Source organism: Myotis lucifugus, unplaced genomic scaffold (genome assembly GCF_000147115.1).
Source record: "Myotis lucifugus unplaced genomic scaffold, Myoluc2.0 scaffold_292, whole genome shotgun sequence".
NCBI lineage: Eukaryota > Metazoa > Chordata > Mammalia > Chiroptera > Vespertilionidae > Myotis > Myotis lucifugus.
This window is the reverse complement of record NW_005871340.1, coordinates 800,171-827,597: the sequence shown is the minus strand read 5'-3', so window position 1 is coordinate 827,597 and position 27,427 is coordinate 800,171. Positions and strand designations below refer to the sequence as shown.

Here is a 27,427-nt window from a genome sequence, read left to right as displayed (position 1 = left end):
ACAACTAGTTAAACAATTCTTGATAGAGACTAAAGTGGGAGGAAGTACTCTATGTGGTAGTAAGGCTTACCATGCAGCTACAGAAATCCAGACAGTGTGGTACTGACAGAGGAACAAACACATAGATCAGTGGAACAAACAGGGGACCCAGAAACAGACCCATGCATCTGATATTTAACAGAAGCACAAAACCAATTTAATGAAGAATAAACTTGCAACAAATGGTACTGAAGCAACTGAACGTCCTTGGGGAAAAAAAAAAGAACTTTGACTTAAACCTTAACACCTTATACAACAACAAACTCAAAATGGACCATAGACTTAAATGTAACACTATAACACTTTCAGAGAAAAACAGGAAAGAACCAGCATCTTGTAGGATGCAAGACTTGTATAGAATATATCATTCAAATGAGTATAAAACTGGGAAATCCTAATAAGATCGATGGATTGAATAAAAGCCAATGTCCTGGCTGTGATATCATACTATAGTTTTACAAAATCTTATCTTTGGGGGAATCTAGGCAAGGTATAGAGAGAATCTCTCTATTATTTCTTACAGCTGCCTGTGACACAATGATTTCATTAAAAATTTCAAAGTGTGTTAATGCTTAATACATAATGTGAATAACATCTCTTCACTTTTAAAAAATATATTTTTATTGATTTCAGAGAGGAAGGGAGAGGGAGAGATAGGTAGAAACATCAAAGAAGAGAGAGAATCATTGATTGGCTGCCACCTGCACGCCCCACACTGGGATTTGAGCCCGCAACCCGGGCATATGCCCAAACTGGGAATCGAGCCGTGACCTCCAGGTTCATAGGTCGATGCTCAACCACTGAGCCATGCCAGCCAGGCTCATCTCTTCAATTTTACAAATGAAGGAACGGAAGTTGGGTGGGAACTGACCTAAGATTACAGAATTAATAAGTAGATGGGCTAGGATTAAAAATTCAGGTCTGTATAGGTCCACAGCCCATGAACTTAATCACAAAGCTATTCTGGCTGATAACTCAGAGAATAATGTAAATAACTTAAGAGTTCAATTAGTTGCCTAGAGAAGTAAAGAAGGTAACTATATCACTTCCAAAGGTGAGCGAGGTTGTGTTTTCTGCTAATATGATATAAATTTAAAAGCTTCTGCTTTTACAGTGGGATGCTAGGAATTGGGCAAGAGCACAGTATCAAGACTACTGTAAAAATAAGGAATTTCACTCTCAGATTCCTAAAAGTAATATCAGTTTTAGTCTAAAAGTTATTAAATTTTCATTGATAGAAAACAAACAACAAATAGCACCCATGCCTGCTTGGTAATGTCTGGCTTTAGATTAAAATGAAAATATAAGACAAATTTCAGCAAAATAATTTTATTTTCTAACACATAGTAAACATATACATCCAATATCTCGCACATTTATTCACAAATGACTTCCAAATTCCAATAACTGCTTTGATATTTAAGCATGTGCTAAAAGTTATCTTAGCTGAGATGAAAAATGCTTTCATATGGATAACACACTAAATATATTGGATTGGTCACAGCAGAATTTCCTTTGTTAGTTAGATTAGTTCTATAAATTTAAAGCTTAGAAAAGCCACTACTTTTGCATCTAATACTTCCAGATGAGTATGATGCAGTAATATCAGCTTGTATTCCAGAGAAATTTCCTTAGTTTTTCTGGTGATGGAACCATTTATCCACTATATTCAGAGAAAAGAAAAACAAATTAGAACCCTCATTAAGAATAAAAATATACCCAACATACAACAAAGAAGAATATACTTGCTTTAATGTATCCTACTATTGATGACCTTAAAACAAACTTTCAGACTTGCAAGTTTCACTATGGCAAAAACAGGCAATTTACCAGTGTTTTCTTTTAGGCTTCGTTACTCTTGATACTAATCATATAAACATGTGATTCTCATTAGAGGAACCTGATAGCGAATTCTAAATCTATAGGGGGAGAGAACTCAGTTCTGGGTGAAGCAGCCTATGGCCAGAAGGGGACCCAGAGCCCAGCCTGCTCCAGTGTCCACGAAGCATGTACCCAGAACCCAGAGAGTGGGTCATGGTGTGGAAACGGCTGTGATTAGGGTCGGCACCGAAGGTGGTATGTACAACCATCTTTCTTCCTACATACATTATGAAACTCTACAAATGTTTCTTCTCCCCTTCCTTCTCTTTCTTTGTATGGATGTGGTATGTAAGATTTATCTATAGATATAATTTTCCCACACATTCACACAAGGTTTAATGTAATTTTACTAGAATATTGTTCTTACCATCTGCAGGTATTGTGCAGGCAGATTCACATGGTGGTGGTAACTAAAATAAAATGTTAAAATACATTAGTCTAATTCTTTTTTAACAAACTAAAAAAAGTATACTGACAAAAATGAAAATGAATCTGAACAGAAGACAACTATCCTAATTTTTAGGTTCAAAAAATAATAATTTATAGGAATGCAAGGTTTGCTCTACTGCTAAAAAATGTTAACAAACTCAAGCCTCTTTAAATGACATACATGAGAATAAAAAATAAAACTAAATGTATTTTGAAATAAAGAATAAAAACTGATTTACACACATAGTGATTTAATATATATTATATATATATATAAAATGTAGGCAGAGTGTTCTCATTGAAAAGTTATGATTGCCAACCAATAGCTTTCCCTATCCAATTTTTCTTATTCATTTCAACTTTGTCAGGATTCATACATAAAGACAAATATACATTATTGGCTTCATCACTAAATTATTTTTCCTTTTACTCAATTAAAAAGCAGTACAAAATCAGACCTAATTTTCTTTTGTTTTCCTTATTTAATATTGTAAACGAGAATAAATTAAGATGATCTAGTTAAATATATTAGTTAATCTGAATCAGATAAAAAATAGTACAAAAACAAAATTATGTCTTTGATAAAGAGTTTACTGTCTTAGCCCGGCTGGCGTGGCTCAGTGGTTGAACACCAACCTATGAACCAGGAGGTCACAGTTTGATTCCAGGTCAGGGCACAGGCCTGTGTTGCAGGCTCAATCCACAGTGGGGGGCATGCAGGAGGCAGCCGATCAATGATTCTCTCTCATCATTGGTGTGTCTACCTATCGCTCTCCCTTCCTCTCTGAAATCGATAAAAATATATTTAAAAAAATTTTACTGCCTTACATGAAAGTCTTTTCTAGGATTATGAACCGCCCCTGCAACAGTACCTAAAATGTGATAACTTTAACTGACCTTGACAAGTAAGTTGCCATTGATTCTTTTGTGAAACATGGCTTATAATAGGTACACAGGCACTTGGGTTAGTAGTACAAATTGTACTAGTTTGCTACCTGCCCAATTTAGGGTGGACTAGGACACTACTCAGCTTTTACATGCAGTCAAATGTCTGCTTAGGTGTGTTCATGTTTTGTAATTTCAAGACCTCACACAGTAATATGCATACAGGAGGTACTCAAGTACTTGGTGAAAGCAGTACTTTCCCTCCCCATTTAGCACCATATTTGTCCTTTTTCAAGGAAGCATTTACGTACAGCATCCACAATGGCTTTGGCAGCATCGGGATCACACTTGAAGGGGCTCTCAGACACTGTGGTATTCATGCTATTAAATAAAACAAAGGTAGTCATGAGTTGCAGTAACAAAACTTCTCTCAAGAGTTAAAAAACAAGTTGAAGATGGTAGGCCAGAGGAGATTCAAGTTCAATTTACTTGAACCTCAGGTTTACTCAAGTTGCAGGATACAAAATCGGTATACATAAACTGTTGCACTTCTATACATTAATAACAAACTATCAGAGAGAAATTAAGAAAATAGTCCCATTGCCCCAGCCAGGTGGCTCAGTTGGTTGGAGCGTCGTCCCATATACCAAAAAGCTACCTGAAAAGATGTTCAACATCAATAATCATCAGGGAAATGCAAATCAAAACCACAATGAGAAAATCTCACACCTGTTAAAATTACTGTCATCAAAAAGACAAGCGACAAAAAGTGTCAGCAACAATGTGGAGAAAAGGGAATCCTTGTGCACTGTTGGTGGGAAATGTACACAGCCACTATGGAAAACAGTGTAGGGATTCCTCAAAAAACAAACTTGAACTAACATATGATCTAGAATTCTACTTCTGGGTATTTACCTGCTGAAAATACTAATTCAAAAACATATATGCACTATATATGAAGCATCTATATAGTTAAAATTCTAATATGCAAATAGACCGAATGGAGGAACAACTGAACAACCAGTTGCTATACGTGTGCTGACCACCAGGGGGTGCACGTGGAACATCTGGCAGAGGCAGGATGGTGGAGCAGGTGAGCAGGGGCGCCAGACCAAGGCGGGGCGCCGGTCGCTGTCATCGGGGCCAAGCTTCTGGTGGTTACTGAAAATTCTTTGCTCCCGCGCATGCCACGGTACCGCCCAGCACTCACACCTGCTGGCGGCGCCTGGTGCCGGCCCGATGGCTTAGCACTGTCAGCAGGTGCGAGCTGCGGCTGCTGGCCCTGATTGCCCCTGAGGGCTGCTCCACCTCCTCTGCTCCTGAGGGGCAATCAGGGCAGCAGCCACTGCTCGCACCCGCTGATGGCGCTGGCCCCAGTCACTGCTCCGTGCCGTCAGCGGGTGCAAGCGGGGCCGGCGGCGTCAGCACGTGAGAGCGGCAGCAGCAGGGGACCGGGTGCCTCGGTGGGAGGGGCTGGATGGGGGATGGAGGATGGGCCGAGACCTGCCCCTATGCCCACTGCAGCCTTGCGGCCCACAGTCCTTTCAAGGTGCACAAATTCGTGCCCTGAGGCCCTAGTTATTTATAATAGCCAAGACATGGAACAACCTAAATGTCCATTGATGAATGAATGGGTAAAGAAAACGTCATATTATTCAGCTGTAAAAATGGAATATTATTCAGCTATAAAAAAAAGAATGAAATCTTGCTATTTACAACAACATGGATGGACCTTGAAGACATTAAGTTAAATAAGTCAGACAGAAAAAGATAAATACCGTATGATCTCACTTATACATTTGACCCTCGAACAACACGGGGCTTAGGGGCACCAACTCCACCCCCATAAAGTGAAAAATCCACATAGAACTTTTGTTGTTGTTATTGTTGTTGTTAATCCTTGCCCAAGGATATTTTTCCATTGATTTTTAGGGAGAATAGAAGAAAGAGGGAAAGACAGAGAGAAACATTTATGTGAGAGAAACACGTTGATTGTTTGCCTCCTGCACAAGCCCCGACCTGGGCCCGGGCCAGGGAGGAGTCTGCAACAAAGTCCGCAGTCTGACATTCTATCCACTGAGCCAAACTGGCTAGGGCCACATGTAACTTTTGACTCCGCCAAAACTTAACTAACAGTACTGTTGACCAGAAGCTTTACTGATAACATAAAGTTTATTAACACATATTTTGTATGTTATATGTATTCTTACAATAAAGTAAGCTTAGAGAAAAGAAAATATTAAGAAAATCACAAGGAAGAGAAAGTAACATTTACAGTACTGTATGAATTCATTGAAAAAAAAAAAAAATCCACATGTAAGTGGACCCAAGCAATTAAAACCCATATTGTTCAAGGGTCAACTGTACATACATATTCATTCTGTAATCGGCCACCTTACTGAATTCTTTATTTTTTCTAGGGTTTTCTGGGTACACAATCATATCATCTGCCACAATATGCTTCCCCTTTTCAATATTCCTACATCAAAACACATGATTTCTTCATTGGCTACTATTTCCAGAACATTAGTTAAGAGATGATAGTGGACATTCTCTTACAAATCTTTAAAGACCTCAGAGGAAGTATATTGCCCTGAACATCGGGAGCCAGATAGACTTGAGTACGAGTCTTAACTCTGAAAACACTTTGGGATGACTCTGGTTAAGTTTAATCTGCCTATTCTGTTACATGCTTTGCAAACATTTACTGCTCAGTAAATATCACCTACTATTAGTGGCAGTAAAGGTTGTGTGCATGGTAGATACTGGTTATTTGTGATACACCTTACACATTCATATCAGAGAGTACATACCCTAGCACTCCACCTTATTTTACCCATTCCATTCTGCCTCCTTAATGCCTTTCCCAGTCTCTTACCCTCAGAATGTTCTGATCTCACTGTCCCCCTGACAGTTTTAGTTTGTCCTTTTCAGGTATCTTATGGTCACTTTTCAAGTGTTTATCTACCTTCCCACTCACTTGAACACTGAATGACAAAGAAGACACAAGTGCTAAAAATATCAACTAGGAAAAATATCTTTGGAAGGAAGAATACATTCAGCAACAGAAGCTCTTTTCTACGTGGAAGTGATGACACTGTGTTATGGTTGTTAAAACCTTTGGAGCAAGCTGGTTTGCTTTATGTGTTAAACATGAAAAGAGTGAGTGCTTACCAACTGATTCCTTTTCCATCAGTTTTCTTTGTCACTAATGCTCTCCAATAGTCATGAGTGCTTTTAATAATGGCAGTTGCAAAATCCTATAATTTGAAGAGATATGCATTATGATGTTAGAAAAGTATTCTTATCTTGTATCACCATTTTCCCAAAGCCTGATAACTTTGTCTCTTTGAATCATTTCCTTGAGTCAAAATGGAAGAAAACATTCAAATGAATAAATCAACATCAAGTCAATGTCTTTAGACATTTTTTAAATGATCATATAGTCTTTAAATGGTAACTGTAGGTTAAATTATAAGTCTCGATACAAACAGACTTAAAGCCACAGTCTGAATGACACATTACCTTATCTTTAAATTCCGCATTGAAAGAAAACTGGTTCTCTGGTTTTCCATCAGGAACCTTGTACCTTCTGAACCAGTCCACAGTAGCTTCCAGGTAGCCAGGTTTCAGCCGCTTGACATCATTAATATCTTAGAAGAGAATAAGCAGATTCCAAGGTGCATACATAATTATTTATGTGATAAAATATCAAGTACATCTTTCCTTTGAAAGAACTATGGGATGGTTATGAAAAAAGTTCAAGATCACATTAGAGCTAACCACCTTGTTGAGAAGGGAACACATATACACACTAAAAGGAAATAAACTAGTGTCTTAGAATACCTCTGACACTACATGGTCAGAGAACAACCAGTACAATAGTAACTTCTATTAGATAAGAAGAAGGAGAAATGATTGGAGCTACATAATGAAAGAACAGTTTGGCAAACGTTTGGACAATTTCTATGAGACGGACAGACGATACTAAGAAAGACAGGTTGAGGCTCTATTCAGAGCCTCAATTCACCACAATTACATACTAAAGACAAGAAAAATGGATGACACTGATGACCACTGATGCGTTACACAGTAAATGTGACTAGACTATTCTAACTATAGTGCAGTATTGACATTCTATATCACCATGCTTTTGTTCTGGCCAATAGCAAAGTGTTCTGTTTAAAAAAACTTTTTAAAGTTTCTGTACATCCATCAACTTTAAATGATCAAGCTGCCCCTCAATGTAAGCAAAGAGAAGATACAAGTGCTAAAAATATCAATTAGAAAAAGTGTTTTTGGAAGGAGGAATACATTTAACAACAAAAGTTTACTGGTGTTTGTATAAAATAACTTTAAGTCCAATTTATATCACACACAGTTAAAGAAATTTCATGCATTTTGTTTCATAGTACCACTAAAGGTATGAGAAGTTTACAAAGTGAACTGGGAACTGTTTAAACACTGATCAATTTCAAGGAACTTACAATAATTCACATAAAATGTGTCACGTAATACAGAACTAATCTGAAAATCCAAAAATCCCAAGTATGGGGTATTTCCCAAAAAATTTTCTGACCAATTCTCCTATTCTTCAGGCACCAAGTGAGTGTCCAACAATTCAATTTAATAATGACACTACTGGAATTAGCGTCTGATCCCACAAATTAAAGGGCTCAGTTCCAAAAAATTTACCCCATTGTACATACATCTTTGCATATATTTATGAGGAATTCCATGGAACAGACACTCAGAAGTGGGTCAAAGTGATATTGGTCATAATACCAATTTTCTATAAATGCTCTAAAAAACAATTTTATTTGGGATATTTAAAAAATATTTCTCATGTAGAAGATGAAAGTTTATTCTCCTTTCAGATGGTGCTTTTTATTTCACAAACCCTGTTCACCTACGGTCTCTCATTTGCTTTCCCCACAAAATGGTATTTACAGATAATTATGAACGTTACCAAGTTAATATACAGCTAATAAGTCAAAGAATCCACATCTCAGCACCTGGTCCAATGCTCTTTCCAATAAGAAGAGAAATATTTCTTTTATTAATCTTAAGACAAATCTTAACAAGATAAAAAACCTTTCTTGGCACTACCTGGTAATGACAGAATAATAGTGCTGTGAGATCTCCTAGCTTACACAATTGTGATTGAGAAATGTCAAATATCCACAATAGGAAAATTTATAGAGACAAAAAGCATATTAGTGGGAGGAGGAAAAAATAGGAAGTGATTGCTTAAAGGTACAAAGTTTCCTTCTGGAGTGATGAAAATGTTTTGGAACTAGATAATGGTGATGGTTGCACAACAATGTGAATGTACTAAATGCCACCTAATTGTATACTTCAAAATAGTTAAAATAGTAAGTTTTTTTAAAAATATATTTTATTGATTTTTTTTTTACAAAGAGGAAGGGAGAGGGATAGAGAGTTAGAAACATTGATTAGAGAGAGAGAAACATTGATTAGCTGCCTCCAGCACACCCCCTACTGGGGATGTTGCATGCAACCAAGGTACAACACCGGAATCGAACCTGGGACCTTTCAGTCCGCAGGCCGACGCTCTATCCACTGAGCCAAACCGGTTAGGGCTAAAATAGTAAGTTTTGTGTAATGTTAGTTATACTGCCAAAAAAGGGGAATGAAGTACTGAACATGTTACTATATAGATGAACCCTGAAAACATGCTAAGTGAAGCAAGCCAGACATATCATCATATGAACTCATTTATGTGAAATGTTCAGAATAGGAAAATCCATAGGGATAAGACAATAGGTAAGTGCCTGCCAGGGACTGAGGGAAGAGGGAGCAGTGTGTGACTGCTAATGGATATGGGGCTTCCTGCTGGAGTGGAGAAATGTCCTGGAATTAATAGTGTTGAAGAAAAAGAGAGAGCAAGGGATTGAGGACCTATTTGAAGAAATAATGACTGAAAACTTCCCTAACCTGGTGAAGGAAAAAGACACACAAGTTCAGGAAGCAAAAAAGGTCCCAAACAAGATGAACCCAAAGAAGCCCACACCAACACACATCACAAATAAAATGCCAAAAGTTAAAGACAAAGAGAAAAGCAGTTAGTTACCTACAAGGGAGCTCCCATAAGACTGTCAGCTTATTACTCAACAGAAATTTTTCAGGCCAGAGGAACTGGCATGAAATATTCAAAGGGATGAAAGCAAGAACCCATAATCAAGATTACTCTACCCAGCAAAAGCTATCATTTGGAATTGAAGGACAGATAAAGAGCTTCTCAGACAAGAAAAAGCTAAAAGAGTTCATCACCTCTAAACCAGTATTACATGAAATGTTAAAGGGCCAATAAGGAGAAGAAGGAGAAAGGAGGAGGAGGAGGAGGAAAAAGGAAGAAAAGTATGAATAAAATGGCAATAGCTACATATCTATCAACAATTACTTTAAATGGATTAAATAATCAAAAGACACACAGTAGCTGAATGGATAACAAAACAAGACCTTTACATATACTGTCTATAAGAGACTCATTTCAGATAGAAAGACAAAGACTGAAAGTAAAGAGTTGGAAAAAGATATTTTGGGAACAAACAAAAGCTGGGATAGCAATACTTATACCAGACAAAATTGACTTTAAAAGAAAGACTATATAAGAGACAAAGAAGGAGCCAGTAATTCCACTTCTGGGTATGTATCCAAAGAAATACAAAACACTAATTCAAAAAGACATATGCACCCATATGTTTATTGCAGCAATAAATGAATGGATAAAGAAGTAGTGTAGATATACAATGGACTATGACTCAGCCACAAAAAAGAATGAATTGTTGCCATCAGCAACAACATGAATGGACCTAGAGGGCACTGTGCTGAGGGACGTAAATCAGAGAGAGACAAATGCCATATGATGTCATGTATGTGTAGAATCTAAAAAACAAAATAAACAAGCAAAACAGAAACTCAAAAATACAGAAAACACTTTGATGGTTGCCAGGTGGGAAGGGGTTGAGTGAATGGATGAAAAAGGTACAGGGATTAAGAAGTACAAATTGGTAGTTACAAGTAGTAATGGGGATGTAAGAAGTACAGTACAGCCCTAGCTGGTTTGGCTCAGTGGATAGAGTGTCCGCCTGCAGACTGAAGGGTCCCGGGTTCAATTCCGGTCAAGGAAACATGCCCAGGTTGCAGGCTCAATCCCCAGTAGGGGGTGTGCTGGAAGCAACTGATCAATGATTCTCTCTCATCATTGATGTTTCTATCTCTCTCTCCCTCTCCCTTCCTCTCTGAAATCAATAGAAATATATTTTTAAAAATAAAATAAAAAGTACAGTACAGTCAATATTTTAATAATTATGTATGGTGTCAAATGGGTTCTAGTTTTATTGGGGTGATCACTCTGTAAGTTATATAAATGTCTAATCACTGGGCTGTATACCTGAAACGATAATATTGTACGTCAACTGTAATAGAAATATTAAAAAAAAATTTTTTTAAAGGAAATCCTTAGGGACTCTTCTGTGCTGTCCATAAACCTTTCTGTGATGATATAAACATTTAAAAAAAATGATGACTTCTAATGGCATGTGAATTATATTTCAATTAAAACAAAATTTTAAAAATAAATAAATAGACCTACTGAGGGCAAGCATATGAGGAAGGAAAGGAGAAAACAGTAAACACAAACTATCAGATTTTTGTCTTTCCTGGAATGAAGGAGAAAGTTTACTCAGTTAATTATAGAAGTTCAGCATTAGAAATAGCAATGCTTTGTCAAATGTTTTGCTCCTCCATTCTTTAAGAGTTTGAAGGCATGAGCTTGTAATTCTGTCGTTATAGGCTAAGCACAAATACCTCAGACTCTTTAAACTTTCTTACCATTATAATTGGCTGCATCAGGATCATCTGCATTGATGGCAATCACTTTCCAGTCAGTTTCCCCTTCGTCAATCATAGCCAATATGCCCAGAACTTTCACCCGGATTATTTCACCTCTTGCACAGACCTGAGAGTCAATAACCACAGTCAGGACAATACCACAGAATGAAACTTTGGAATAAAAACTTTACTTGATGGATAGTAGGAAATAAGGAAGACACCAAGTTTCTGCAAACTTACCTTAAGATTGTTCCTTTAAGCAGTTTTTTAAGAGCTAAACAAGTAACTGCCCATCAGTCTTATCAAAGTTGAAAATGTACCCTTACTACTTATAGGTCCTAAGAAAATCAGTAACATGATTTAGGATAATTAATCTTTCTTTCAACGGTCATTGATTGTGCCAAACCCCCCCCATAATTTTGTTTCAAATATATATTTTAATGTGCTTTTATTTTATAGAAGCCACTGAGTTAGACATCATACAATATGACTGAACTTGATGACTTAAGAAACTCAATGACAAGTTTCTTTTCAGTTGCTTACTATTTTCCCGAGCCTGAGAAAGTTCATAAAGATATATAACTACAGTTAGAATCTTAAAGCAACCCTTCTTGATATAGGAGTCCCTACCATCAATCTCCAACTCGTGAGGTTACTGGGCTTGAGTCAATTGCAAGGTTTGCCTTGTGTTGAGATGACATTTGCTTCTTAGTACCCTTCATCTACTGACCAGTCATCTGCCTTCTAAAGCAGAACATGTCTACTTCTTCCACATATATAGGGTGTCTGCCAAAAATATATATACACTTTTGCCCTAGACCAGTGGTTGGCAAACTCATTAGTCAACAGAGCCAAATATCAACAGTACAACGATTGAAATTTCTTTTGAGAGCCAAATATTTTAAACTTAAACTATATAGGTAGGTACATTGTTATTAACTTAATTAGGGTACTCCTAAGGCTTAGGAAGAGCCACACTCAAGGGGCCAAAGAGTCGCATGTGGCTCGCGAGCCACAGTTTGCCAACCACGGCCCTAGACGGTTTGGCTCAGTGGATAGAGAGTTGGCCTGTGGACTGAAGCGTCCCGGGTTCAATTCTGGTCAAGGCCATATACCCGGGTTGCAGGCTCGATCCCCAGTAGGGGGCGTGCAGGAGGCAGCTGATCAATGTTTCTTTCTCATCATTGATGTTTCTATCTCTCCTCCCTTCCTCTCTGAAATCAATAAAAAATATATTTTAAAAAATGTATACACACTTTAACAGCTGATAACTCACTTAATTTTCACTTATTTTTAGTAAAAATAAACACTGACTTTATAATCATTCGCAGTGTATATAATTTTGGGGGATACCCTGTATGTATAGCCATATACACTTATATGTACATCTTTTTCTAGGCTAGGTTTAAATATACAAATGCTTTAAAAGAAATGGAAGCTTCTAATCACCTCAAGTGACATCATTATTCATAATATTTTTTAAAGGATGAACTTTATATATTTCATTAATATCATCTTAGCACTAAAGAAAAACATTTCAGATGACATTACCTTGCTTCCAATTTCACAGACATCAATTGGGTCATTGTCGCCACAACAACCAGTGTGTTTGTCATTGTGTCCAGGGTCTTCCCAAGTCTAGGGGGGAAAAATGCTTAGAGCATATTGTTCCTATACATGCTACTGACAGAATGGATCATGTTGACATTAAAACATCACATGAGTCTTTCTGCAAAAATAGTAATCTTCAGCTATTTTTTCTCATTTAGAAAAACTTTTACTCACATTTAAGAATCTTAACTACACATCATAATTTTAATTAAATGCCAGGGTTCCTATTTTGCATAGAATGCTAAACTACATTTAAGCTTTAAAACAGGCAATGATCACCCGGCCAGTGTGGCTCAGTGGCTGAACGTCAACCCAGGAACCAAGAGGTCATCAGTCAATTCCGGTCAGGGCACATGCCCAGGTTGTGGGCTCGATCCCCAGTAGGGGACATGCAAGAAGCAGTCGATTGATATCGATGTTTCTCTCATCGATGTTTCTGTCTCTCTATCCCTCTTCCTTCCTCTCCCTCTAAAAATCAATTAAAAATATTTTAAAAATTAATAGAACAGGCAAAGATCCTATTTAAAACAAACAAAAATCAACCACCTGCCCTGGTTGGGTGGTTCAGTTGGTTAGAGCATTGTCCTATACACCAAAAGGTTACGGGTTCAATTCTCAGACAGGGTCAGGGCACATATCTAGGTTGCGGATTCAATCCCCAGTTGGGGCACGTACAGGAGGCAACCAATCAATGTTTCTCTGTCTCTCTCTTTCCCCTCCTCTCTCTAAAATAATTAATCAAAAAAACAAACATAGCCCTAACCGGTTTGGCTCAGTGGATAGAGCGGCGGCCTGTGGACTGAAAGCCTAACCAAACTAGAATTTAATCTGTTGATTACTCATAATAGACATGATTTTAGTGATTCTTCACTCAAATGCTACATAAGGACCTACTACATAACACTGACATTGCACTGGGGATAAATTTGTAAACAATGCAGATTATCTCTCGTCTTCAAAGAGTTGACTGTTCAGGAAAATCCTATTTTTGCTTTACCACAGAGAGCTTAGCTTAAAGAGGGAATCAGGACTCTAAACATACAGGTCAACAGCTCTGTGAACTAAGTGCTTTATTCCTCACAATAGCCATATGTGAGTACTATTAATATCTCAGGGGGAGCCATATGTGAGTACTATTAATATCTCAGGGGGAGATATTCATGTCTCAGGAAGGAAGAAACAGAGACAAACTAGGTAACTTAGGGAGTGGCAGCCTTGGGATTTGAACTCTAGTCTTTTTGGTACCCAAAATCAGTGCTTTTATCACCATTAGCCTACACTGTCTCTCTTAATACAGATTTGCCACTCATTCTGTAAAGAAAGAAATTATATAATTTATAACGAGTCCATATAGAAAGATAAATATTTCAAAATAGAACAAACTTTCAAACATGAAATTAAATAATGTAAATATTTGCCTTTTAGTTTATTTTGAAAAGTTATTCAAGGAAGTATTAAAATTAATTACCTCTTATGTTTTTAAAATCTATTATAGCAAAAACTTCCTGAAGATGTTGAAATATTTTTTTACTAACAGCAGTAAGTTCATTTTTTTGTAAGCTAAAAAGTACATTTCTAACAATTGCACAGAGACATACCTGAGGGATGGCACCATAGTTCCAGATATATCCTTTATAAGGGAACACATTTGCAACATAACGGAGTTTCCCTTTTTTCACATCTTGTTTAATTGGGTTTAAAGGGTCCTTTGTAGCAATCTGAAATAAAAATTTTCTAATCATTGCATATTTGGATGTAAAATACTATTCAAATAAGGATTTGAGGGAATTATGGAATGCACACCCCCTAGTTCCACTGTAATGACATATTTTATCTGTAACATTTTTATAATTTGAAATAAAAGTTTCTCCATAGTCAGCCTTTAAGTGGAAAACATTTGAGGTATACAGGAACTATCAAGAAGGGGAAAAGAACATTTAGTAATTCCAGAAAACAAAACTAAACTTACCTGGAATAAATCCTAACATTTGAGAAATAAAAGATTTTTATTAAAAAGGTAAAATAAATATTACCAAATTCAGCTTTCCTTCAGAGCATTTAAAATTACTAAAGCATTTGAGTATCTATTACATGCAAAGTGTGGTTACATTTAAAAAGCTTAATTGACATAAAACACATAAAAAATATCCTTAACAAAAAGCCAAATATCTTATGTGTCATCAGAAGGAAATTAACAAAATGCAACAGAAATTCCAATAAGATCATTTGTGGCTGGGGGACCAAGGAAAGCCTGTTGACTCTGTGAAGTCAATGATGGACTTAAAAGGAACAAGACAGAGGAAAAAAAGATAATTCCAGGCTTTGGGAACTCCAGAAGCGAAGATGCACGGGAAGGGAAGTCTGTAGCATATTTGTAAATTGTAAATAGATAAGTTTAGTTGGAACACAGAGAAATGATTGGCAGGCAATGGGAACTATAACTGGAAAATAGATTGGGACTAGAAAGAGGTAACCTTGGACTTTAGCTGTTAACCCTTGAGCAATTCAGTGTGGCTAGATCAAAGCTAATATCCTACATCGGACTATCAAAGGCAAACATACCTCCATTTTTGCATTAGACCAGCGTGGTACTTCAACTACCATGTTGAACACATCCTGAAAAACAGAAGGTCAGATGGTCACAGGAGCTAATTTATTCTCTTCAATGAGCAGGCCCTGGTTCCTCCAAAGAAAAACTGTTCATTGCATCTGATCTTTGAAGTCAATGGACTTTCAATAAAATGCATCAAAAAATAAGACAGACTGATGGATGAAGAGACAAAGCAAAATATTACTTTTGCAAGATATTATTCTTGCAAAATACTATTCTGCTAAAGTATTACAAAATCAAGGTGGTGGGTGTATGGTTGTCCACTGTATAATTTTTCAAACTTTACTGGGTGTTTTATATCTTTCATAATTAAGTAGTTGGGGTGTATGTGGAAAGAATCCTATATAATAAAAGGGTAATATGCAAATTGACATTAATGGTGGAACGAACAGAACGACCGCTCGACCAGTCACTATGAGGCACACTGACCACCTCTCGGTCCCTTTCCCTGGCTGGCAGGCTCCCATCGCCCAATGGTGAATGGGGAACTGGGGGTAGGTGGAGGCAGGGGGGGGTGGTGGGGGAAGGGGGGGCGGGGCCTGCTGCCAGGGAAGATGGCCCTGATCACAGGCCAGGCCTAGAGACTGTACCCATGCACGAATTTCGTGCACCGGGCCTCTAGTGTTTCTATAAAGGGAAAAAGTTTCTAAACATAACAGAACTTGTATCACTGAGGAAGCCCCTCTTCAAAGCAATCATCTCCAATGCCTAGTCATTTCCATTGTGACTCTGAAATCACTCAAAATGTTTTTGAATCACCTGTTTCAGAGGTGGTTCATAAGACAAATCCCAAATCAGTTTAATGATTTTGTCATAGTTTGGTTTTAGCCTCAAACAAAATGAATCACCCCCATTATTCTCCCAACTTGGCTGTCTTTAAAAATCAGCACTCCTCAAAAGGACACTGAAATAAAATAATATGTTCCAAAAATGTTTTTACCAATAGCATTTCTAAGTGTAATTAGTTTCCAGCCTAATTACACAACTGATTACTTAAATATTGATTACTTAAAAGTGAATGATACATTTTAAAAATTCCGAAGAGCTTATTATTTAGAAACACAATGACAGAAAATCAGTCATCTCATTTTGCACACCTACGTCAAATACCCACTTGACATAGGATCTTTAATTAAAACTGAGCTTTGAGGAGTCAGAAAATCATTTTTGCCATGGAGCAAAACTTTAAATTCAGTTTTTCAGTTGATAGCCTCAATAAAAAGCACACATGAAGCCAAATCTTCAATTACTCTGTTATAAAATATACCTTTAAAGCTGATTTAAAATCAAAATCATTTAGTCATACAATTTCTTAGAATTACATCTTTGCTATTTTGCATAAAAAACAGGGATTTATAGAACTGTATACCTGAAGCCCATGTAATTTTAATAACCAATGTCACCCCAATAAATTAAATTAAAGATATACAAACAAAAATCAGGGACTGATGAACTATAAGGGAGTAAGTCAAAGGTTTCAAGTCAATAATTACTTTGCTGCTACTTTTAACCAAGCAGAAAAGCTACACAGATTTATATTCAAGAGTGTAAATCTTGGTCAAACCAAGGGAGATTAAAACATTCCCTGGGTTTTGTTCTAAACATCCTGACGCCTACTTGCTAACAACATAAAAACCACAGAGAATGGAGATAGGTAGCTTTCAAGATCTATCTACTCTGGTATTTTAAAATGTAGCATCTGTAAATCTATGATACTAGAACAAAGGGCTTTTAGAGTTTTCGCAGCAGAAGATGGAGCTGTTACTCTGAGCTGTTACTCTGAGATGAGAAAACCTAGGAGATCAGTTGTTAAGGTTTTTTTTTTTTTAAGAAAATATACAGAATGAATATATTGCCTTGAGAAAACAAAATAGCAAATAGAGCTGAGATCACTAATTCAAAGTTTGGAAACTACATCAAACTCTTCAATGGAATTAAATGATAAATATGTATAGATTTCAAAACCACATTACCTAATATTACAAACCTGCGTAACTAATAGAAACAAAAACAAACAAACAAAACAACATTAGCTGGGCCAAAAATAGCAAGGAGTGTCCTTCAAGGAGCCACATATCCAATTGATTCATTTTTTAATGAACATTTACTGAGCACCATCATTAAGTGACATTTTTCTAGGCACTGAAAACTACCAGTGAACAGAGTAAGTTTTTAACTCCCTAAAGAGCTGGATCTCCAAACCAGGTCCTTCTGGCTCGTAGGCCTCAAGCTACAGCTTGGGGTCCACAAACCGAGATGAGAGACTAGCCTATAAATGAATGTTTAGCACATTTTCAAGTGTATGTAGATGCTGTAGTGATTACCGTATTTTTTTTAAAAAGCAAAGCAGTGCATGTGTAGTTTTTATTATCATAAGGAAAAGTGTTCAACCAGTTATTCCATTGCTAGAAAAATGTTTACTGTTAAAACATGCATTCTCATTGGAACTCTTGTGCAGTTGGTAGGAAAGTAAAACAGCACAGCCTCTGGTGGAAAACAGAACGGCGGTACCTCAACAAATGAAAAGTAGAACTGCTATATTGAGCATTGTGGACAGAGCTGACTCAGTCTTGAAGCTAATCTGCCATATCGACTGCTGTCCCCCAACCCCATTTGGGAATGTACACAAAACTCTGTAGTAAGCCACTTGTGACCTTATCTGTCTCTTAACCAGCTCTGACACCAAGGCATCTGGGCTCCTGGAGGTCCCCCTTCCCTTACGTTAAACAATCATTTCTTTCCCAGCACCTAGACTCAGTGCTTTTAACTATAAAACACAGACTCTGGGGGTGGAAGGTGCAGTGGCTATCCAAGTCACCTCGCCACCTCCCAAGATGCACCTCGTATCTCAGGTGCCTTAATAAACGTAATGACAGGGTTGTCAGCCTCGTGCTCTAGTCTCTCAGCCCTGGGAAAGTGTAAGTAACAAGTGGTGAGCCAGCCAGGAGACCTAAGAAACGGGCCTTTAGGAAAAAGGCATCCATGGGAAACCCCGGTTGACCACCTACTTCCATGTGGAGAAGGGTGGCCCATACACTAGATTCCTGTGGACTGCCATGTGAGTACAAGGACACCCCCAAAACACTGGCCATTCTTATGCTTGTTTGAAGAAGTACACATTACACAAACACTGGCCCGGAAGGAAAGTACATGGCCACAGCTTCGGACTGGCCCCTCTTAGGGGTGGTTCAGCTGGCCAGCAACACCCAGCTAGAGGCAGGAGCCAGGGTTAGAAAATTAGAACTGAAACTAGAAAAAGATATCTACAACTTTGCTAGCATGAGGACTGGCTGATAGAGGCAGTGGGGAGTAAAGATCCTTTGTATAGATACCACTTCTTTTATGCTAGCCATGAAGTGTGTTTGCATGTTTGTATGTTCATGTGTCGATACATATGTTTGTCAAGGGCATGTACCTGGGTGCCTCCAGATGGTATTATTTGATGTGCAGGAGGCAGCTGATCGATGTTTCTCTCTCATCGATGTTTCTAGCTCTCTGTCTCTCTCCCTTCCTCTCTGTAAAAAATCAATAAAATATATTAAAAAAAAAAAGATCCTTGAATAGATACCACTTCTTTTATGCTAGCCATGAAGTCTGTTTGCATGTTCATGTGTCGATACATGTTTGTAGATGTGTAGCATTTTCTGCCTCCAGATGGTATTATTTGCTTTAAAAATAAAACAAAAACTACTTAATAGGTTTAAAAAACAAACAAGCACTTATAAGGGTGGGCTATTCTAAAATTCTCAAAAATACAAGAACTAACCAAAATGTTTTTCAAGTTCATGTGATCTAAGATTAATCTTTAGTAGAGCTAAAAAATAAATCTGGATCTGTTAATAAATACTTCTTATGCTTTGTTGAGGAAGCATATGTTTCAAAAAATTATGAAATATATTTGCCAGTAAAAACCCATGTTTCTATGTCTGGCCTGCGTGGCTCAGTGGTTGAGCATCGATCTATGAACCAGAAGGTGATGCTTCGATTCCCGGTCAGGGCACATGCCCGTGTTGTAGTCTCAATCCCCAGTGGGGGACATGCAAGAGGCAGCCAATTAATGATTTTCTCTCATCATTGATGTTTCTCTCTCTCCCTCTCCTTTCTTCTCTGAAATATATATATACATATATATATATATTACAAACTTACGTTTCTAGGTTATGAAAGAAAAATAATGTTTTCAGTAATAAAAACTATAAGGTATAAATATGTATTTTTAAGAGGGAAAAAAGTAATTTTGTCCTAAAGTGAGGCTGGTTGTTTCAAAATCAGAAAGAAGAAAAACAACAAAATCTATTGTAAAAAAAAAAAAAGTTGTTGAAGGTTTAGGAAAAGGTTATCTTGAGAATGGAAATTTTGTGTGGTCAAGCTGAATAAGACTGGAATAAATTTAATTAAGTACGTAAATTTAAATATAAAAAATAAGCTGATGCAAAATTTAGGTCTTTTTCTTGATCTGGAAATGGCTTTGGGGGTGTTCCTAAGGACCCCTGGAGTACCTTAAAAGATTTGTTTCTTCTCTTTTAACAGAGAAATATTAAACTAATTGCGCTTATTTGGTTTGTTAAAATTGCATGGGAAACATTGTCAAATAAATAACATTGAGCCTTCTTTATGTTGTATTTGTATATATCATAGATGTTCCAGAAATCATGTGAAATTCCTGGAAATCTGAGATGTCCTAGCATAAGATGTCTGTCATCAAAACTGTGTACCAGTACAACCGACAAAAATCAATCCCAAAGGGCACTAAGATAAGCCACTTAACATGGTCTTTTGCTACCGTGCTCACATTACAAACACACACTCCTTTTCCAGCACCTAGACTCTGTGCTTTTAGTTATAAAATAGAGTCCGGGGGGCAGGAGGGAAAGGTGTAAAGGATACCCATATCATCTTGCCGCCACCCAAGATGCACCTCATATGTGAGTTCTCTTAAACTCTTAATGTAATGATGGAGTTGTCAGCTTCTTTTCCGGTTTCTTGGTTCCTGGAAATTTTATGTAACATATATGATCTAACAATTACACTTTTGAGTATATGCCCAAAAGATCTGAAAATAGGGTCTTGAAGAGGTATTTGTACACCTACGTTCACAGCAGCACTATTCACAATAGCTAAAACATGAAAGCAACCCAAGTGTCCCTGGAAAAGCAAAATGTGGTATATTATTCAGCCTTAAAGGGAAGGAAATTCTGACACATGCTACAAATGAATGAACCTTGAGGACATTATGCAAAATGAAATAAGACAGACAGAATGAAATAAGAATCCACGTACATGAAATAATTAAAGAGACAGGGAGAATGGGAAGTTATTGTTTAATGGGTATAGTGTTTCAGTTTTACCAGGTAAAAAGAGCCCTGGAGATGAAGGGTGGTGGTGGTTGCACAACAATATATATATTTTTAAATATATTGTTTATTGCTTTCAGAGAGGAAGAAAGAGGGAGAGATAAACATCGATGATGAGAGAGAGAATCATTGATCGGCTGCCTCCTGCAAGCCCCTCACTGGGGATGAAGCCCACAACCCAGGCATGTACTCGCACCAGGAATTGAACCGTGACCTCCTGGTTCATAGATGGACACTCAACCACTGAGCAACACTGGCCAGGCTGCACAACAATATGAATGAACTTAATACCACTGAGCTGGATACTTTGAGCAGTTAAAATGACGAATTTTATGTTTTATGTGCTTTATAAGTTAAAAATTGGGGGGAAATTATGCATTCTAATATTTACAATGTTTATGTACTTAAAAATACCAAGACAAGTTTTTAGAAAATTTAATACCACCCAGAAATTCAAGCTTTTTTTTCTTTAATCCTAACTGGTTTCAACTATTAATTAGCTCATTGTGAATTTATAATTTTATTATTCCCATTGTTAGAAATTCTCAGAACTCTGTTCTCCACGTCTATGCTTTGAACTTTAAATCCCTGCTCTGACATCTAAGCTCTCAGATCCTTTATAGTTATAGGGAAGGGAAGACAGAGGTTAATAATATCCTTAGTGGGGAGATTCTGACCAGCCTATAGGAGGCCGGGAAAAGGCAAACTACAGTGGGGCCTTGACTTACGAGTTTAATTCGCTCCAAGACCGAGCTCGGAAGGAGCTCGTTAACTCAAATTACTCTATCAACTCAATGCAAAAAATCAGCCCAGAGACAGCTGGTATCTCAAAAAACTCGTTAGTCGAGACACTCGTAAGTCAAGGCCCCACTGTATAGCTTTAGCTCTGATTTCCCAAAGTCAGAAATATAGTAATCATTTCATCAATAAGACAAGAATGTTAACATTAAAAACATCTAGATTCTAAGGAGATCAGAAACTTAAGTCTAAATTACATCATTCCAATAATGAAAGTGATTTAAAATAAAATTTTTAATGGATAGAAGAAATGTAACCTTTATCTTTTCCCGGCTTTATTGAAGTACAATTGACAAATAAAGTTATATTTAAAGTGTACATGGTGATGATGTGACATACCTATATACATCCATCACCTCACATATTTATCTTTTATTTTTTATTTTTTGAGAGATTATTTAAGTTCTACTCTCTCAGCAAATTTCAAATATACAATATAGTATTATCACCATGTTTTACATTAGATCCTCAGACCTTATTAATCTTATAGCTCAAAGTATGTACCCTTTACCACCCTCTCATTTCTCCCTACTCCCAGCCACTGATAACCATCATTCTTTCTGTTCTATGATTTTGACTTTTTTTCATATATAAGTGATACGATGGCAGTATTTGTCTTTCTGATTTATTCCACTTAGCATAATGCCTCCAAGGTTCAGCCATGTTGTCATACTTTATACACACACACACACATATACATACTAGAGACCCAGTGCACGAAAATTCATCTGAATTTTCTGAAAATTTTCATCATGAAAATGCACATTTATAGCAAAATGCAATTTCAGAGAATTCACAGAACCTCAGCAAGCCACCAATGGGCATTCCAGGGCCTCAGAGCCACCAAGGACCCTGAACTACAAAACTTTATAGCCTTCCCAAAGGAAGAAAGCTCTTATTTATTTCCTTTGCAGTCTAAGCTAAAAAAAATAAAAATAAAAAATTAATTAAGCAAGTCTTTCTTTCCTGCATTATCAAAGAGATGTTTACTAGAGAAAGCAGAAAATACAAAAAGGCACTAAGTAAAATCCACCCACATACATGCCTCATGGGAAGTAGTATAGCTCAGTGGTTAAGACCATGGGTTCTGAGCCTGAATGCCTGGCTATTGCTTATGAGTTCTAGCTGGTGATCCCAGATAACAGGGTTAATAAAAGAACCTAGCTCAGAGAATGACATGATGGTTAAATGGAATAATCCACATAAAGGGTTTACTATAGAGCCCAAGGTATGGAAAGCATTCAATAAGTATTAACAATATTATTTGACTTTTGAAACAAAAATCTTTAATAAGACTTCAACAGCAAGTTAAATATATAGAATCATGAGCTGTCAGTGCAGAATGTAACAAAATTCCACTAACACCAACAAGTGCTCAGAGGTAAAGTAACATCACAAAACCAGTCAGTGATAAAACCAGGACTGAAATCAAGATTTGCTATCCATAAAATAGAGTTCTCAAAGTCTTCAGATATAACCAATCATTGTGGTCAACATAATCAACCTATTTTTATTTGTTTGGTTATTGTGTTTTGAGACTTGCTTCAAGAACAATATATGCATGTTTAATCAGCACAAATTAATTTCTTATAAAGTTGATAAATCACAGAAATTATGGTTAGAATAGCTGTTTTCAAATTTTAGTCATCTTAAAGCTCATCTGAGGGGGGAAATAGGAGCTTATTTTTAGTTATGACATGTCAATTAAGTTTAATTGTGATAATTTTCATCTATGTTTTGAGTTCTAACTTTGGTTTGGCAAATGCAAAACCAAAAGATAAACAAAACAAAACCACCCAGAAAACCCAACCATTCTACATAAATAACAAGCTGAGAAAGACAACCAGTGTTTATATTATTAATTCTGTGATATTTTTACAAGTTCAATTTATGGAACAGAAATAGAAAATTCAAAAGAAGGCAATCCCTGTAAGACAGTGAATAATCTGAAAAGCATCCATTTGCGTAGTATAGAGGAGTCTCAAAATTTTGGGCACTGTACAGTGAGATAGTATCTTTAAAAAGCTAAGAATGATACACACTGCAAAAAATAGTTATATTTCTCAGGCATAAACCTATTTAATTAGAAGCCTGACTTTTTTTTAAGAGAGCAAAGAAACATAATTCCATATTTACATATGGTCCCCACAGTCACTGAAAAGCAAACAAGCCTATATTGTTAGAACTAGTATTTAACATCAAAGTTTAAGATGGAATAGAAAAATACCAAACTTCTAAAACTAAACATTAAATCATATTTGAACACTTTCACATTTAGATAAAGCTTTAATTTACCCAATGTTTCATACTGTTTATGCTCTTTTATATTTTTAAAATTTCTGGTATCTTAGAAATTTTAAGCCAGAAGACACTCTGAACTACACGTGCTTTTATATTTGATTCCCAAATGGCCCCAGAGCAAAGGACACTCTTACAAACCAAAAAATAACAACAAAAATCCAGTGAGTCCTTGCCCTTGCCTTCTTCTACCCAATGGATTTGGAAATAATTCAAGCAGCGTGTCTGAGTTATAAGGATTCCCAGAACTGGCTGGATTGATTACCTAATGGCATGTATCCCAAATCAAATGCTCTCCACACTGAAAAGTCCTGACTTGGAGTAGGATAATCCTTTGGGCATTTTCCTTAGTAGAACTGACTGTGTTAATGCTAAAGGTACCTTCTCTCATTATCATCTGCCTAATGGATGACCATGTTAGGGATAAGGCCTACGGCAACACACATACAAAAATGTATGTAAATTTAATTACATTGGAATTTTTGTTGTTAATCCTCACCCAAGAATATTTTTTCCATTGATTTTTAGAGAGAGTGGTAGGGAGTGGGAGACAGAGAAACATCGATGTGAGAGAGATACATCAATTGGTTGCCTCCGGCAAGCACTCGGGGGCCAGAATCCAGCCTGCATGTCCTTGACCAGAATCAAACCTATGGCCCTTCAGTCCGCAGGCCAAATAGGGCTGAAATATTTTTAAAATCACACTCTTCTGTAACCAATTGAATCAATCTGTTATTTTACTTAGGCTATAATCCAAAATAATTTATGTGTACCACACCCTTACTCATTTTGTACACAGTGAATTTCCTTAAAAACGAAACAAAAGAACTCTTTCCTGTTTCTCAGGCAGTAATCTGAAGTACTGAAGTTCACTGAGGAACAGACCACTAGGGAATACAGAGTTGTTGCAAGAGCTTGTGCTTTTGAGCCACCTTTGGGTGGTACAAGAGCAAAGTATTTTTTTAAAATATGTTTTTATTGATTTTAGAGAGAAAGGAAAAGAGAGGGAGAAACATGGATCAGCTGCCTCATGCATGCCCCCATCTGGTGATCAAGCCTGCAACCTAGGCATGTGCCGGCTTGCAGGCACATGTTCAAACCTAGGAATTGAACCGGCGGCCTCTCAGTGTATGGGAGGACGCTCAACCAACTGAGTCACACCAACCAGGGCTAAAAGTCTTCATTTAAGTAATCCCAGATTACAGATAAAACTAATCCGTATGAGACTTCAAGGAGTCACAGAATAACCTGAGTGAAGATGTTTTACATGACACCAATCTAGTCTTCAGTTTCCTATTTTGAAGAAACTTGAAGCAACAATTAAGATTAGATACCACAATTGCTATGATCATTCTAATCCTTGGCTAGAACATTGTCAAGTCACTTATTGCTATGGTCAGAATGTTTGTGTCCCCCCAAAATTCATGTTCAAGTCCAAAATTCATATGTTGAATGTATGTGTCCCCCCAGAATTCATACCTCAAAGATGATGGTATATTAGGTGGGACCTTTGGGAAGTGGTCAGACATGAGGGTAGAGTCCTCGTGAATGGGATTAGTGCTTTATAAAGAGGCTCTGCAGAGCACCCTGGGCGCCTCCGCCACGTGAGGATACTCTGAGATGTCTGCAACCAGAAGAGGGCCCTCACCTGACCAAGCTGGCACCCTGATCTCAGACTTCCAGCCCCCAGAACCGTGAGCAATACATTTCTGCTGTTTATAAGCCACCCATGCTGTGGCATTTTGTTATAGCAGCCCAAATGGACTAAGACAGGAACATTGTTTTAAAAAAACACAACACAGCCCGGCTAGTGTGGCTCGGTAGTTGAGCATCGATCTATGAACCAAGAGGTCACGGTTCGATTCCCAGTGAGGGTGTGCAGGAGGCAGCCAATCAGTGATTCTCTCTTCATTGATGTTTCTTTCTCTCTCTCTCTCTCTCTCTCTCTCTCTCTCTCTCTCTCTCTCTCCCTTTCTGAAATCAATAAAAATAAATAAATAAATAAATAAATAAATAAATAAATAAAAATAAAAAACACAACACAGCTACATGTCAAGACAATGTTTTCTTCCTTAGTACATCTGTATGCCAAGGTACCATCAATAAACTTAGGGCAATCACTTTATACCTCTTCATTACTCAAAATGGTGTAAGATGTTACTGTAAAGTACTTTGCTATACATACGACTTATACAAAAAACATTCAAATGATGCCTATTCAAGAGGAAGGAAGGATCCTGCAGTTCACGTCAACTCCCAGGAAATCAGATGTAACAACGTAGAGTGTGTGAGTAAATACACGTTAAGAATCCCACAGAAGAACACATGCCAATCAGAGGTCCCTCCTGTAACATCATTGGCCTGGGGCTGTTTGTTGCCCGGCCTCCAGTTAGAGCCCCAGCTCAGGTAGGCTCCTTGGAAGCAACACACAGGTTGGATTTTCTGCCAATGTCCAAGTGTCAATACAAACCTGCAGCTAATTTCCTGGTAGAAGTAAAATGAATTCGTCTGTTTCTCTCTAATAAACAAGCACAGATAAATAGTGAGACAGCACACCCAAGGATAAAATTTCATCTTTACTAGTATTCTAGATGTGTGCTGGGAATATGATGTTCACATGTTTATGTATAGACATTTAGCTAAAGAAGATCAATAACCTATGTAGCGTTTACAACTCCAAAAGATTTGCACTCACTGTGAATCAAGCTTCTTGATTAAATGAAAATAAAAAATTTTCATTTGTTTTAAAGGTAGAGAAAAGAATCAAACATTGGTTTTGGTGTCAGTTCCTAAATTCAGTACATAGGAAGAAGGCTAAAAAAGCTGTTTTCTTCTTTTTAAATGACTATTTAAATCTGTACAAATAATGCATGCTCTTTATAAAAAGGTTAGGAAACAAAAAGGCAAAAATGAAAGTAGTCACTAGCAATTAATTTCACTTCCCAAGGATCATGAATATTTTGAAATATATGTAGTTGTAGACTTTTTTTTCCTAGGGAAGTAAAGATTCTTTCCATTTTGTGGTAAGCCTATCATCTGTGCTAAAGTTAGATTTCTTTGGCTCACTGTATATACAGGAACAGGCACCTCTTTTTAGAAGTCTGTGGACTTACCTTTATTAACACTTTTGCAGATCTTAACTCTACTGTCCATTAAAAGTACTGAATTTTTCTGTACTCACTGAATAATCTAGTTTATTTTTTATTATTTAGTAAATATTCCACAGCCCAAATTTTGGGCTGGCTATTTAATTTTAAAACCACTAATGGAGCACTAAGATTTTAGTTCCAAATACATATACAAAAGACACCAATGTGATTTTTTTTTTGTTAATCGAGTTAGCTTTAAAACATTTGCTTCTATTCCTCTACTCCTTTCCCAAGTTATAGTTGCTTCTTTAACTGAATAATCTGGATTTAAGACTGACTTCTTATTTAGTCAATGCCCCTTAACTCACAGCACAATGAGGCATTTTAAGAACTTATCCTATATAATAAAAGCCTAATATGCAAATTGTCCCCTCGACCAGGAGTTCCACTGGGAGTTCAACCAAGGGTGGGGCTGGCCAACTGCTCCTGGCCCCTCCCGATCTCTTCCCCCCCCCCCCCCCCCCCGCCCCGCTGGCCCTGCCCTGGCCGCCTGTGGTGGCAGCAGTGGCAGCAGG

The 27,427-nt window shown here is 37.2% G+C and overlaps 1 protein-coding gene across 1 annotated transcript in view; it reads right to left on the bottom strand.

Annotated features, from left to right (window-relative positions):
* Positions 1 to 1,352: 1,352 nt before the first annotated feature.
* PPA1 (pyrophosphatase (inorganic) 1) overlaps positions 1,353 to 27,427 on the bottom strand; it is a 29,004-nt gene continuing 2,929 nt past the window's right edge. The window contains exons 3-12 of the mRNA XM_006099957.3: positions 22,735 to 22,749; positions 15,265 to 15,318; positions 14,301 to 14,420; positions 12,643 to 12,729; positions 11,092 to 11,218; positions 6,760 to 6,887; positions 6,409 to 6,494; positions 3,546 to 3,615; positions 2,288 to 2,330; positions 1,353 to 1,702 (exon numbers count right to left, since the gene is read on the bottom strand). Coding sequence (XP_006100019.1) covers positions 1,671 to 1,702; positions 2,288 to 2,330; positions 3,546 to 3,615; positions 6,409 to 6,494; positions 6,760 to 6,887; positions 11,092 to 11,218; positions 12,643 to 12,729; positions 14,301 to 14,420; positions 15,265 to 15,318; positions 22,735 to 22,749 — 762 coding nt within the window. The 3' untranslated portion in view covers positions 1,353 to 1,670. The remainder of the gene's footprint in view (positions 1,703 to 2,287; positions 2,331 to 3,545; positions 3,616 to 6,408; positions 6,495 to 6,759; positions 6,888 to 11,091; positions 11,219 to 12,642; positions 12,730 to 14,300; positions 14,421 to 15,264; positions 15,319 to 22,734; positions 22,750 to 27,427) is intronic.